This window comes from Archocentrus centrarchus, chromosome 24 (genome assembly GCF_007364275.1).
Source record: "Archocentrus centrarchus isolate MPI-CPG fArcCen1 chromosome 24, fArcCen1, whole genome shotgun sequence".
Classification (NCBI taxonomy): domain Eukaryota; kingdom Metazoa; phylum Chordata; class Actinopteri; order Cichliformes; family Cichlidae; genus Archocentrus; species Archocentrus centrarchus.
The window spans coordinates 30,536,997-30,549,624 of record NC_044369.1 but is presented as its reverse complement, the minus strand read 5'-3'; the positions used below and the strand labels follow the sequence as shown (position 1 = coordinate 30,549,624).

General features: G+C 39.8%; 1 protein-coding gene across 2 annotated transcripts in view; it reads right to left on the bottom strand.

Moving 5' to 3' along the window:
- Nucleotides 1–150: 150 nt before the first annotated feature.
- Nucleotides 151–12,628, bottom strand: part of LOC115774018 (ephrin type-A receptor 7-like) — a 99,407-nt gene continuing 86,929 nt past the window's right edge. For both annotated transcript variants that reach the window (XM_030721019.1, XM_030721020.1), the window contains exons 14-17: nt 11,970–12,119; nt 5,931–6,124; nt 5,142–5,297; nt 151–3,326 (exon numbers count right to left, since the gene is read on the bottom strand). In XM_030721019.1, the coding sequence (XP_030576879.1) occupies nt 3,212–3,326; nt 5,142–5,297; nt 5,931–6,124; nt 11,970–12,119 (615 nt within the window). In that variant the 3' untranslated portion in view covers nt 151–3,211. The remainder of the gene's footprint in view (nt 3,327–5,141; nt 5,298–5,930; nt 6,125–11,969; nt 12,120–12,628) is intronic.

Sequence of the window (12,628 nt, the reverse complement as noted above, 5' to 3'; positions counted from 1 at the left end):
CTGATAGTGCTGCACTCTTTGGAATTATCCACCACCTGCCAAAGTGGAGAAACTAATTTCCAACTGCTGAACCACAAGATTTAAAAAATAAGTTTGTACTCTATCTGCTATTCCTAAATTCCAGCCAGCAGTCTACATCCTGTAGGTTCCTTTTTTTTTTTTTTTTTGCCTTTTTATATTTTAAAATCTTTTTTCCTGAAACAGAGTCACAACAAAACTTTTTTTTTTCCAGAGTTGAGCAACCTGAAGTTCAGCATAAATCAAACTGAAACATTGTATCGATTGCATCCTGGCCTTAATCTCAGTTTGGCTCAAACTACTATCTCCCCAGCACAGAAAAAAAAAAAGGGACAGAGGTGTGAGGGGCATCCTCCAGAGGTCCAGTTTGAAAATCAGAGCAGGGAGTTGATGGTGAGAAACAGAGTGCTGCCTGTAAACTGGGGAGTTTTGTGCTGACTGAATGACTTTATGCCAGTATTCAATTCAAAGGTCTGGCCAAGGCCCAATTGCTGAGGTCTGCTGTATGGATAAAGGGAGGGCGTGTGTGATATGGAGGGCTGGTCGGGGCTAATTTTGGGTGTCTCATCCCAAGGTGAATCCCACAGTGAAAATGGATTTAAGCAACGCATCCACGATAAGCCAGCTAATGTTGTTCATTTAAGGACTAATTCACGTTTTTCAAATTGAGTTTTCCGCCATTCTGAAGGAATTTTACATCCACACAATCACGGTTTTAGCATGCCAGGCTAACTCATTTTTCTAACAGGTGGCAATACAACAAATAGTTGAGAAAGTAAACAAACACAAAAAGAACATAAAATTTGTTGCAGTCTTTATGAAGCTCTAAACCTATGACTACCTGACCATGTCTATCTATGCAGTTGTGAATTTGCATCTACTGTCAGGCTATATCTCACCCTTTAGAGAGACTTCAGTGACACTCAGTCTGAGCAGGATTTCTTTGTTGTTGTTGCCAGATTTTTGCACCAATTTCAATCACTGTCTTAGTGTGGATGAAAGGTCAAAACAGAAAGTACAAGAAGTCTTTTTTTTTTATGTTAAATGAAGCTTCAGATGGTTTTACTGCCTGTTAGTGAGCTCAAGGTTGAGTCCTGATGGTTATACTTTTTCTGTGATGAGAAAATGACTACAGCTTTGAAAACAAAGATTTATGTCTCATGTTACAGCAGCAGCGAGAGACGTTTTAATGCTTTTCTTCTGTGAACACCACCCTTTACAAAGGACACTGCAGTAAAAACAAACTCAACATGGAAAGTTTTCCTTTTTGGGAATTTTTTTGTTTGTTTGTTTGTTTTTGAAGTGGAGACAGATGGCACCAAATAGGTTGATTGACTTTTAGCACATCCTCGGCACAGCCCCTTCTTCTCTGTTCTCCATACAAAGCTGTACGGAAGAAAAGAGGAGCAATTTTAAGAAACACTTTAATGCATGTTCTGTCACATCTGTGCCTGTGAGGGATGAGCAGCAGAGACGCATGAATAAACAAGGGAGCTGCACGGCTGCCTGCAGTACCGGGACGGAGGGATTTAACAACATAGTCCGTGTCTGATACTAGCTCCATGGTTTAGTGTGACATTTTCATACCTAGACCCAGAAGGGGCTCTTTAGATTTTTTTTTTCTTTTGGGTGGAGGGAGGTGGGGAAGGGGGGGCAATGTGTCAGAAAATTATGTCAGCATGGCTAATTGGCACCTTTCTAGTGTTTTAGATGGTGCCTCTTTTATCTCTGCAGTCACTCAAGTCAACATTTCCATGCCACTTTAGAGTCTCACCAAATGTTTAACATATCATTACAGCAAAATACATTATTGTTTCATTTGATGACTTGGCATGGTATTTTTACGCAACACTTAGGTCAAAGAGGTACATTCCTTTCCTTTTCCGGCGGTGACTGAATCTTTCCAAAGGTTTTGTCTCTGAACAGCACCCGCATCCTTTCCATTTCATCTAGCACCTTAAAAAGTCTGTCGAGGACAATTTTTACCTAGTAATTATTGCTCTTTTTAGTCCAACTCTTCTTCACTGACTGTCACTTGTGGCATAAAACAGAGTCTGTGCACACCAGTTCAAGTTCAAGATAAAAAGACATCACGCTACAATGAAGAAAAAAAAAAAAAGGAACTTTACACCATTGAAATGAGCCACAGAAAGCACTGCCACTGAAGTGCCTAAAATAGTGGCAATACTTAATCTAAACACATTTTAAGGCAGTATTACGTCTCGTCATGTCTTGAAACAATTCATCAAAACAACCACTGTGTAAAACATTTGAGGCAAAATGATGGCAAAGCATGGCTGCAACGTCAATACAATCTTTCAACTGTGCTGACACATTGTACTCAACAACCAAGTGAAACTCTGTTTCCCATAGTGAACACTCAGATGAAGGATATTGCTACTCTGATTAAAAAACAATAATAATAATAACAATTCTGGTGAATCGAAGAAGAGTTTGCCTCCTGCAGCTCCATCGGTGTTGCACTCATCATAAAATTCTTTGATTAAAAAAAAAAAAAAAATGTTGAAAATTTGAAACCACGTCAAAAGCCCACTCCAACAGGCTGCAAACAAGCGTGAAGATAATGTTTTCACTTCAACAGCACATGAAGAAAAACGAGAGTCATTGCAAACAGTCCAGCACAAAAAGTACCTTTAAATGTGCACCTAAAAAGTTCCCTCTGTGTTTGGATTAAAGAGTTACCCTGTTGTCACATCCAAAGAGAAGAGGAAAAAGAACTTTTATATGTGCCAAAACGTGTCACTGTGGCAGACACAAAGGAAATTAACAAATAAAAAAAAAGAAACAAGTAAAATCACTGCTTTAGTTCTTTTAAAGGAAATCCAGACAATGTGTTCACATAAATCATTAAGTTAAAGAAACTTAAGCGGCAAACTCCTTTTCAATATGTTGTTTGATATGTGGTTTAGCTTGAAAAAGAAGGGAAATATAAATTTGTCTCATCCAGGTAGTTTCTTTTTTGTTGCTGTTTCTTTTTTGCGCTTTTCCTCTCTTTAGTGCCCTTTAAAGAGGTGGACCACAATCCTTCACTGAGAAACAAAGGAATGATTTCACTCCAGGCACAGCCAGAAGAGTCAGACATCACATATGTCTGTTTACTTTGACAGTTATTCCATTTATGCCCCAAGCTCATTTTTGTTCGCCCTCTCTGAAGGCAGCCCATCAGAGTTTGTCACACCTGGACACCCGTGCCATGGAGGTGCAGCATCTGGGCTCTCATAGTCTGTATGCTACTCATGATCTTTTTCTGATGTCCCACCAGAGTGATCCCCAAGCTCATCACGTCCCTGGAAGACAGAAGAAGAAATAGTCAGCTTTTTTCAATATTGTGAATATAGCAGCTTGTTTATGAATCTAAATAAAAAAAATTCACAAGGATCAAGGATAATATACCAAAACATCATTTGAAGCAGTCTGAGGCTTGATTTCTTTGGGAAGTTTGGAAAGTTTGTTTTTCCTTTTTAACTCGTGTGTTTTATGGGGATGGTAACACATATGTTGAAAACTAAAGACTAATATGCATTCATTAATTGCATTGCAGCAACTCAAAATGGTACTTAGTAGTCTGTATGGAACCCACATGTTTGTGTGCATGTCTGACATCTCATTAGGGCATGCTCCTAATGACATGACAAATGAGGGGGATCTCCTCCCAGATCTGGACAGTCTGAGGTGCAACCTGCCAGCATATGGCCCAAAACATAATAACCCCAGAGGTGTTCTATTGGATTTAGGTCACGTGAGCATGGGAGTCAGTCAATGGTATCACTTCCTTCCGTGCACCTGTCCGCTGTGCATAAACAGCTTAAACTGATTAACAACCCTCTCTGCTAGTTAACTGACCAGATCAATATCCCAGAGGTTTAACTGACATGAAGCTATACTCTGAAGCTGTACTTCTATAACTTTTCATAGCCATATATTCCCCACTCATCCTATGGGTGGTCTTTATTTTGTCCTCCAAACAGAGGCCTGGGAGCTTGAAGGTCCTGCGCAGCATGTTAGCTGTTCCTAGTACTGTAGTCTTCTGGACAGGGAGCTTGGAACTTGTTTCTTGTGTTCTTTGTTCCTTGACCTCTTGCAGTTGACTTGGGGTCACAGCCCTGAGTGTTCTGATTACCACAGGAAGCACTGTTGCCTTCACGTTTCACATCCTCTTTAGCTCTTCTCTCAGCCCTTGGTATTTCTCAGCTCACTATGTCCTTCTTCCTCTGCTTGTCCACCACTATGTCCGGTTGGTTCGTCATCAACAGCTTCTCCATCTGTATCTGGTCTCATAGGATCTTAACTTGGTCATTCTCAACCACTTTTGGGGGTGTATCCCATTTTGACCTCGGGACTTCCAGGCAGAGATGTTCCTGTATACTATGCCAGCCACTTGGTTATGGCGTTCCATGTATGTCCTGCCTGCTAGCATCTTACACCCTGCTGTTATGTGCTGGATTGTCTCAGGGGCATCTCTGCACAGCCTGTGCCCAGGGTCTTGCCTGGTGTGGTAGACCCCACTATTTATCGATCTTGTGCTCAGAGCTTGTTCCTGTGCTGCCATGATTAGTGCCTCTGTGCTGTCTTTCAGTCCAGCTTTGTACAGCCATTCGTAGGATTTTTTTTTCTTATGTGAGCCACTTGCTCTATCTGCCAGTGGTACAATTTTGGCAACATTACCTTCTGGTAGTGCAATCCCCTCAATTTTGACTACCTTCCCTCGCTTTGTTACCATCCAACTATACACACCGATTAAGCATAACATTATGACCACCTGCCTAATATTGTGTTGAAGGCAGTGTTGAGTTCACAAGAAAAGGTAAATTAAACAGAAGCAAATCAATAAGTAGGCTGATTCCTAAAATGATGTGGTTCAAAAACAGACCCAGTTCCTCCTCCAGCTTGGATTATTAGAAAGTTTATGGTAAGTTTCAGAAACTCACAAAACCTTCATACAATGGCATTCTACCAACAATTCTACTTTTGAATACAGCTGAAGTTTTTGCTCAAGAACGAACGGAAGTAAGGGAAGTGTAGATGAGAGCACAGACTAAGCATAGTTAATTTTAATGTTCTCTACTAATGCTTAAACCCCTGAGGGTTTCCTATCCACTCACTCGATTGACATCCTGGCCACAGATTCCAAGGAACTGTAGCCAGCTGCTGTGAAGTTGTCTCTGTATCGCTCCATCTTGATGGCTTCCAGCCACTCTCCCACTGAGCGGAAAGCAGTGAAGTCTGGTGTGCTCTGATCTAACAGTGGGCTAATTGGTCTGCGGGATGAGCACAGAAAAATGGTTATGTAAAAAGGAAATGTTGGGCTGAAAACACAATCAAACAAGAGATGAGACAAAGCGGCAACCAAAGGCATCCAGCAGTGTGGCAAATTATAAGAAGGGGAAAAAAAAAATTGCTGATTGGAGGCTTCAGTCAATAAGAATATCACAAATAGATGCTGCATGTCATCCTCTGCTTCTGAAAAATGTTTTTGTCAATATCTTTTTGATCTGAATTCATTCCCAAAAACATACCCCATACAGTCTCTATATAGAAAATGATTTTTAACCAGTTATAACCTTTAAGCCTCATCTCACAGTGGAAAGCATGTTCTGACTGTGAGTAGAATTCATTTGACAAACGTCAGAGTGAGCTCTGGAGTTCCCACTGCACTCCAAAGTACTAGAAACTCATTATAGAGATTGATTTAAAAGCCCTGCTTTTGACCATAAAGGCATGGAAGCTGCTTTGAGCTATTGATCCTCCTGGATTTATCTTTTAACTTTGAACTCGAGAGGCTAAATCATCCACTGGACACTTTGGATCATCTACCAATGTGATAAGTTGAAATTCTATACTGTGTGAAACCTACATTTAAAAATAATTCATCAGGGGTCTTATTTCCATACCTTGTACACGTTCCGACTGGGGTTTTCAGTGTGTTAGGGTTGCGTATCATCTTATCGAGGATGCCAACTATCTGGTCAAATTTGGGGCGTTCTGCCCGGTCTTTCTGCCAGCAGTCCAGCATTAGCTGATGTAAGCCTGGTGGACAGTCCATGGGAGCTGGAAGACGGTATCCTTCCTCTATTGCCTTTATGACCTGGAAAATGCAAAGCAGATGAAGGAATTAGCATCAGCCTTTGGTATCATCCAAACTCCAAAGCCTTTAGTATCAGTTCAATTCAATTCAATTTTATTTAGATAGCACCAAATCACAACATCAGCTGCCTCAAGTGCTTTATATTGTTAGGTAAAGGCCCTACAATAATACAGAAAAGCCCAACAACCAGAGATCCCCTATGAGCAGCACTTGGCAACAGTGGGAAGGAAAAACTCCCTTTTAACAGGAAGAAACCTCCAGCAGAACCAGGCTCAGGGAGGGGCAGTCATCTGCCACAGCTGGTTGGGGGTGAGGGGAGAGAGACAGGACAAAATACAACTAACTACAACTAACTAACGATTAATTGCAGAGTGGTGTATAAACACAGAGTCAAAAGGGGTGTGTGTGAAGAAGAAACACTCAGGTGCATCATGGGAAGCCCCCAGCAGCCTAGTCCTATTGCAGCATAACTAAGGGATGGTTCAGAGTCAACTGATCCAGCCCTAACTATAAGGTTTATCAAAAAGGAGAATTTTAAGTCTAATCTTAAAAATACAGAGGGTGTCTGTCTCCCAAATCCAAACTGTGAGCTCCACAGAAGAGGGGCCTGAAAGCTGAAGGCTCTGGCTCTATTGGGGTGATATGGTACTATAAGGTCTTTGAGATAAGATGGAGCCTGATTATTCAAGACCTTGTATGTGAGGACAATTTTAAATTCTATTCTACATTTAACAGGGAGCCAATGAAGAGAAGCCAATATGGGAGAAATCTGCTCTCTCTTTCTAGTCCCTGTCAGTACTCTAGCTGCAGCATTTTGGATCAGCTGAAGACTTTTCAGCAAGCTTTTAGGACAGCCTGATAATAATGAATTACAATAGTCCAGCCTAGAAGTAATAAATGCATGAACTAGTTTTTCAGTATCACTCTGAGCCAGGATGTTTCTAATTTTAGAAATATTGTGCTAGAGCAAGAAAGCAGTCCTACATATTTGTTTGATATGTGCACTGAAGGACATATAATGATGTCAAAATATTATAGAAAAACGCACTGCAAACTGGGGGCAGAGATATTTTTTAAAGCAGTGGGCATTTTCTAGAGCAGTGGTTCCCAAAGTCAAGAGTGATGCAGCCCCCTTAAAAATCAGAAAATCCCATGGGGCCCTCCTCTACAACCCCATCATCCGTTAGCGCTGGCCTGTGAAATTTTTCTCGCTAGAAGCCTGTCTTCACTCTCATCAAAATACACGAGAAAGGGATGTATTTCCTTGAAAATTTGATTTAAAAAAACATAAACAACACAGGCTGTTGGCTATAAATTGCTAATTCTACCCCGTCATATATAAAGTGCTGAAGCCAATATGAAGTGACTCACTTGCCACTGGGACACAAACTTTAATACAAGAGCAGTAAATTTAGGGCAGAGTAATGAGTTATATCACAAACTAAACACCTCCTATTACCTATTCATTTTTTATATAAATAAATACATTTATGTAAATGGGTAACGATGCATACTTCTGAGTAATTTCATGTTTGTAAATGAGAGCTGGATCTCAAACATTTTAACTGGTAAAATAAGGGTTTGAAAAATAAAAAAATAAAAAAAAATTACCGTCACAGCCCACCAGGGGGCCGCAGCCCACACTTTGCGAACCACTGTTCTAGACCTACGAGATTTTTATCAAAGGTGCTACATAAGTGAAAAGAGATTTGTGTATTATTAAGAGAATGCAACTTATTCTAGGGGCCAGGATAGCTTGGCCTCTAAAGCATCCAGCAAAACCAGGCTTATTTCAGTCTGTCTCTTATGTCTTCCATTCATGACTTTATGTAAGTGTACTACTAAATTCCTTAACAAAGAAACCTGGCCTTATCTTAGTCACAGTTGCTTTCATTGCTTTTATGAATGACATTATTTATGTCACCAGTTTGAATTGAGATCTGGAGAGAGAATGACACCAGCAGTGAATAATACTATTTATTGTATAAGCCAAGGACACACAGATTGGGTTTGGATTCATTTCAGGAGTTTGTTTGTTTTCTTTTTTTTTTTGATAATGCTATTCAGCTTAGGAGCGTTATCAAAATCAGACCTTTTTCTTTTATTGAATGTACTCATGCTTTTATTTGCTTCCTCCCTATCCTGAAAATGATCTCCGTGGGAAAGCGATTTCCTCTTAGAGCTAAACACTGCAGGTAGACTTTTTAACCAACTCTTTGGTAGTTGGGATCATATTTCAACAATCCCTGTCACTTTTTACCAGCCAAATAGGAGTTTTAGAATTAAATTTGATAATTTAGTGATAATCTTTAAGGCAGGGGTAGCACGGCGGTGCTGGTTAGCACTGCTGCCTCATAGCAAAAAGGGACCCCACCATCTGGCCGGGATCTTTCTGTGTGGAGTTTAATGTTCTCCTGTGTCTGTGTGGGTTCTCTCTGGGTATTCTGGCCTCCTCCCACAGTCCAAAGACATGCAGTTAGTGGGGTTAGGTTAACTGGTGATTCTAAATTCCCCATAAGTCTGAATGAGTGTGAATTGCTGTCTGTCTGTGTTAGCCCAGCAACAGACTGGTGACCTGCCGAGGGTGTACCCCACCTCTTGCCCTATGGCAGCTGGGATAGGCTCCAGGCCCCCGTGAAGCTGAATTGGATAAGCAGAAGAAGATGGATCTATCTTTCAGACACTGGAAGGTCAAGCTTCATGTTATGATGTGAATATTTAGTATATTTTGTGTTTCAGTCCAGGTACGTTGTTCCTACATTCTTCATATATTTAAACAAAAACCTCTTATACAACTCTAATACATAGGAAAAAAATCCTTCTGCAGACCTAATCCATAGTCACTCAATAATCATGCATGCAGTTTAGTACAGAGTTAATTAAAAGCCAGTGCTGTGAAAACTATAGGTGCAGCATGAACACTGATTTGAGCCCTGAGCTCTCCTTCCTTTAATGTGTTGAGCTGTGTATGTTTTTGCATATATTCATCAGCTATTCCTGTCAGGACTGCTCTGAAAAGAATGAGTCATTGAGGGAAAGAGTGTCAAAACACTGAAACTGTTGGGAAAAATGCAAATAATGTTCTTCCTGTATCCCTGGAGGATGTTTGCTGACATCTTGACAAAGTGCAAAAATTTCTGACATTGATGTCTGTCAAGCAGCAGACGGTCAAAACACCACATATCCCACTTTCATGCCCAGCCATCTTGTTTAGCATTTCTAACATCTGATTGTTCAATCTGCAGGCCTCTGCTTTGGTGCGCTGCAGAATATTAATCATATTTAGCTATGATACTGTGGGTGCTAAAACTGGAAGTCATATAGGAATCTTAAGGCCAAAGCTCACTCGCCTTTCACCATCAATCAAAATGTGTCAAGAGAATAAGGACCAGCTTCAAATGATCTGGCACTGTTGGACTTTCTCTGTGGGAGTTGGCAGGAAAGAAAGCAACAGCACTCAGAGATCTGTGGGTGAGTCAATCATCATAGCAATTTGCGACATTTGTAATGAGAAGAGTGAGATTTAAGCAAAACAAATCAAACAAAAAAAAAAAAATCTGTTCTTTGAGGAAGAAAAGTGTGGCCAATATCAGGAGTCCCGAGGAGGACTTACAATTTACTTGATGGTGAGGCTGCAGGAAGGGTACAAAAGAATGAACCCTGATTACCTGTCTCTGCTGCATGAGTCAGATGAGTTGTAAACCAGGGGGTTAGGGTTGGTTGCATTTTAGCCACAGCTTCAGAAACTAGAAGATATTACACTTCTCTTGCTTGCATTTTGACACGAAACAGTTAAAAATTCCATGCAAATAAGTAGATGTGAGCAAATAAGTAGATGTGAGCCTAACACTTCACCTATGTAGCACTATGTGTTCCAAGGCCATTGGGAAAGCAATAGGAAAATGAGTCCCCCCCATTTAAAAAGTCAGCTAAGGACTTTCTTTTAAAACATGTTGAAGATTTCTCAGTACTTCTATGCAACTGTGTCCACTGTGTAGCTGTCATGGTTATGTTTTACTTGGGTGAAGTGTCTGGTCGACAGAGGGTGCTGTGCATGATTGGGGGAGGCTGAGGGCAATTATGAGCTGCAGTACAGCTCGAGCTCATGGCGGTTCTGACCAATTATTAGGTCAGAGAGACAGGATGCAGGTTCCTGCATATCGGCCAAAACAGAAGCACAGAAAGGGAATTCTCAACGTGCATGTTCGGTGATGTTTTGAAAATAAAAGGTTGTATTTAAGACTGTTATAAGGGAACAAATGAGTGGAACAGAAGAAATGGTAAAGGTGAAGAAGAGGATTTTCATGTGATAATTTTGTATTTGTAATTTGACTGTTTTCTTATAATTTGTGTTATGTTTTTGAATTATCTATGCATCAGCAGAGTAAGATGCTCTGGGTCTGATATCAGTGTGAAGTTATGCCAATTAACACAGACGCTGAGCTGTCGTATCCTGTTCTGTTGTTCACAGGAAAAAAAAAACATTAAATATGCTACCCACAGGATGGACCACTGTGTCATTCTTAAAGGTGTAACACCTACACTTAACTCTAAACAGGTCACTGGCAGTCTGGTGGATGTAGATCTGCAGCATCTTTACATTACATTCCCAGAATGCATTCAATCTGAGTAGAAAGGTCATCGGGTTTATGATGTCATATTTGAGAAAGCTACCCAAGCATCGCTGAAAACAGAATACAGCTGTTTTCATAAAAGTTACAGTACTTTCAAACATGCAGTTGGCATTTACATTTTTTCAGCAGTTCTTTAAAATCCGAGCAAAGCCAAATGGCTTTGCAGTCATTGCTGACTTGTTTGTAGTGTAATTGTTTCAACACTGCTAGTCACATTGGTTCCCATTACCATAAGTCATTATAAACCTTTAAAGATGTTTGAATCAAAAGCATTCTGCATGACAAGTGTTTTCCACTCCTGTTATTTGTATTAATAGCATTACCAAATCCACCCTCTCGGGGCTTCATTTCAATGCATGTCCCACTTCAGGCTTGTTTCTCCTTCAAATGGATTCAAGCAGAAGATTATAGCAAGACTTCTTGAACTAATTAAGCCCAAGGTTACTGTCGCCGCTGAGCTGCTCTCATGAGAATCTTGCAAGAAACCTCAAAAAAAGAATTACAGACCAGAATTTTTTTCTGTGATTTTCAGTGTTTTAGTGTGAGGACTTTATTAGTCATAATTAACGGAGGAACTTCTGGGGAAATTCTCATATTCTTATAACTCATGTCTGATTTCAGATAATTATGTGAAATAGTAGTTCTCACTTGAGATTCTGATTGGAAGTAATGTGCAGCCTTCACTGCCCTGCTACCTTTAATACTGGTTTGTTATTTGCTACACACTAAGAAGAACTAATTATGACTATCATTACTATATTACTATTTACTTTTATAAGAAATTAATTGATCATTTAGTCTATTTAATGGCCAATAAAAATGCCCAGCTTGTACAACTAACCTTTCAAAAATGAAATATATTTTTCATTGTCTAAAAAAAAACACACACACAAAATATAATAACTGAAGTGCTGAAACCAGTGGATGTGTTATTTAACTTAATAAATCAAATCTGCACTCACTTAATTTAGCTCTTTTTTTTATAGTTGTGAAGTTTTTCTTTTGCAAAAATAAAATTAAGAGTTAAGGTGGCATGTGGATTTTAGCTGCCTTCCCATTTACCCTAAACTATAACTCAGCATATGTTCCCAAATTACTGACCATAAATAAGAATTTCCATATCTAGTTACATCTTTGGGCTTTTTGTAAACGTGTGGCTTCTCTGATTGCGAGGCAGTCACTTCATGTCTGCATATCCAGAAATAACTTACATCTTGGTTGGACATGTCCCAGTAAGGGCGCTCTCCATAGGACATAACCTCCCACATGACAACACCGTAACTCCACGCATCACTCGCAGAAGTGAATTTACGGTACTGGATGGCTTCTGGTGCGGTCCACCGGACGGGTATTTTGCCACCCTAGTGAGTAAAACACAAGTCAGGATTAGTCAGAAGAAATTTGTTATATCCTGTAGAGTTTTTCTGTTATATGCAAAAATATACACAACCCAAAAAAGAACACATTTTAACAGACTGATACTGATTTCTAATTAGCCTTTTTATAAAGGGTCCATGAACTGTAATGGGTTTAATGGTTAATAAATCCTTTATCAGTGCCATAAAGATTAGTGTAAATAATTGACTGTACTTTCTGTTTTGCTTCCAAGAACCTTGACCAAAGTGCATCCATTAACAACTTCTTACAATTTAAAGCAACTGAAGGCAAACTTTTAACTATTTTCCCTGTTTAACTGTTTTACTTGTTTAGGACTGAGATCAGCTCAAAGACTACACACTCAAAATACTGGCTTGATATTTTTAGTACAACTTGAGTTGCAATCAGGTTTCCAGATCAGATTTTCTTCTTGAACGGCCTAAATATGAAGCTTTTTGTCCTTGTCAAGAAATGACACTGTTTTTGTATTTTA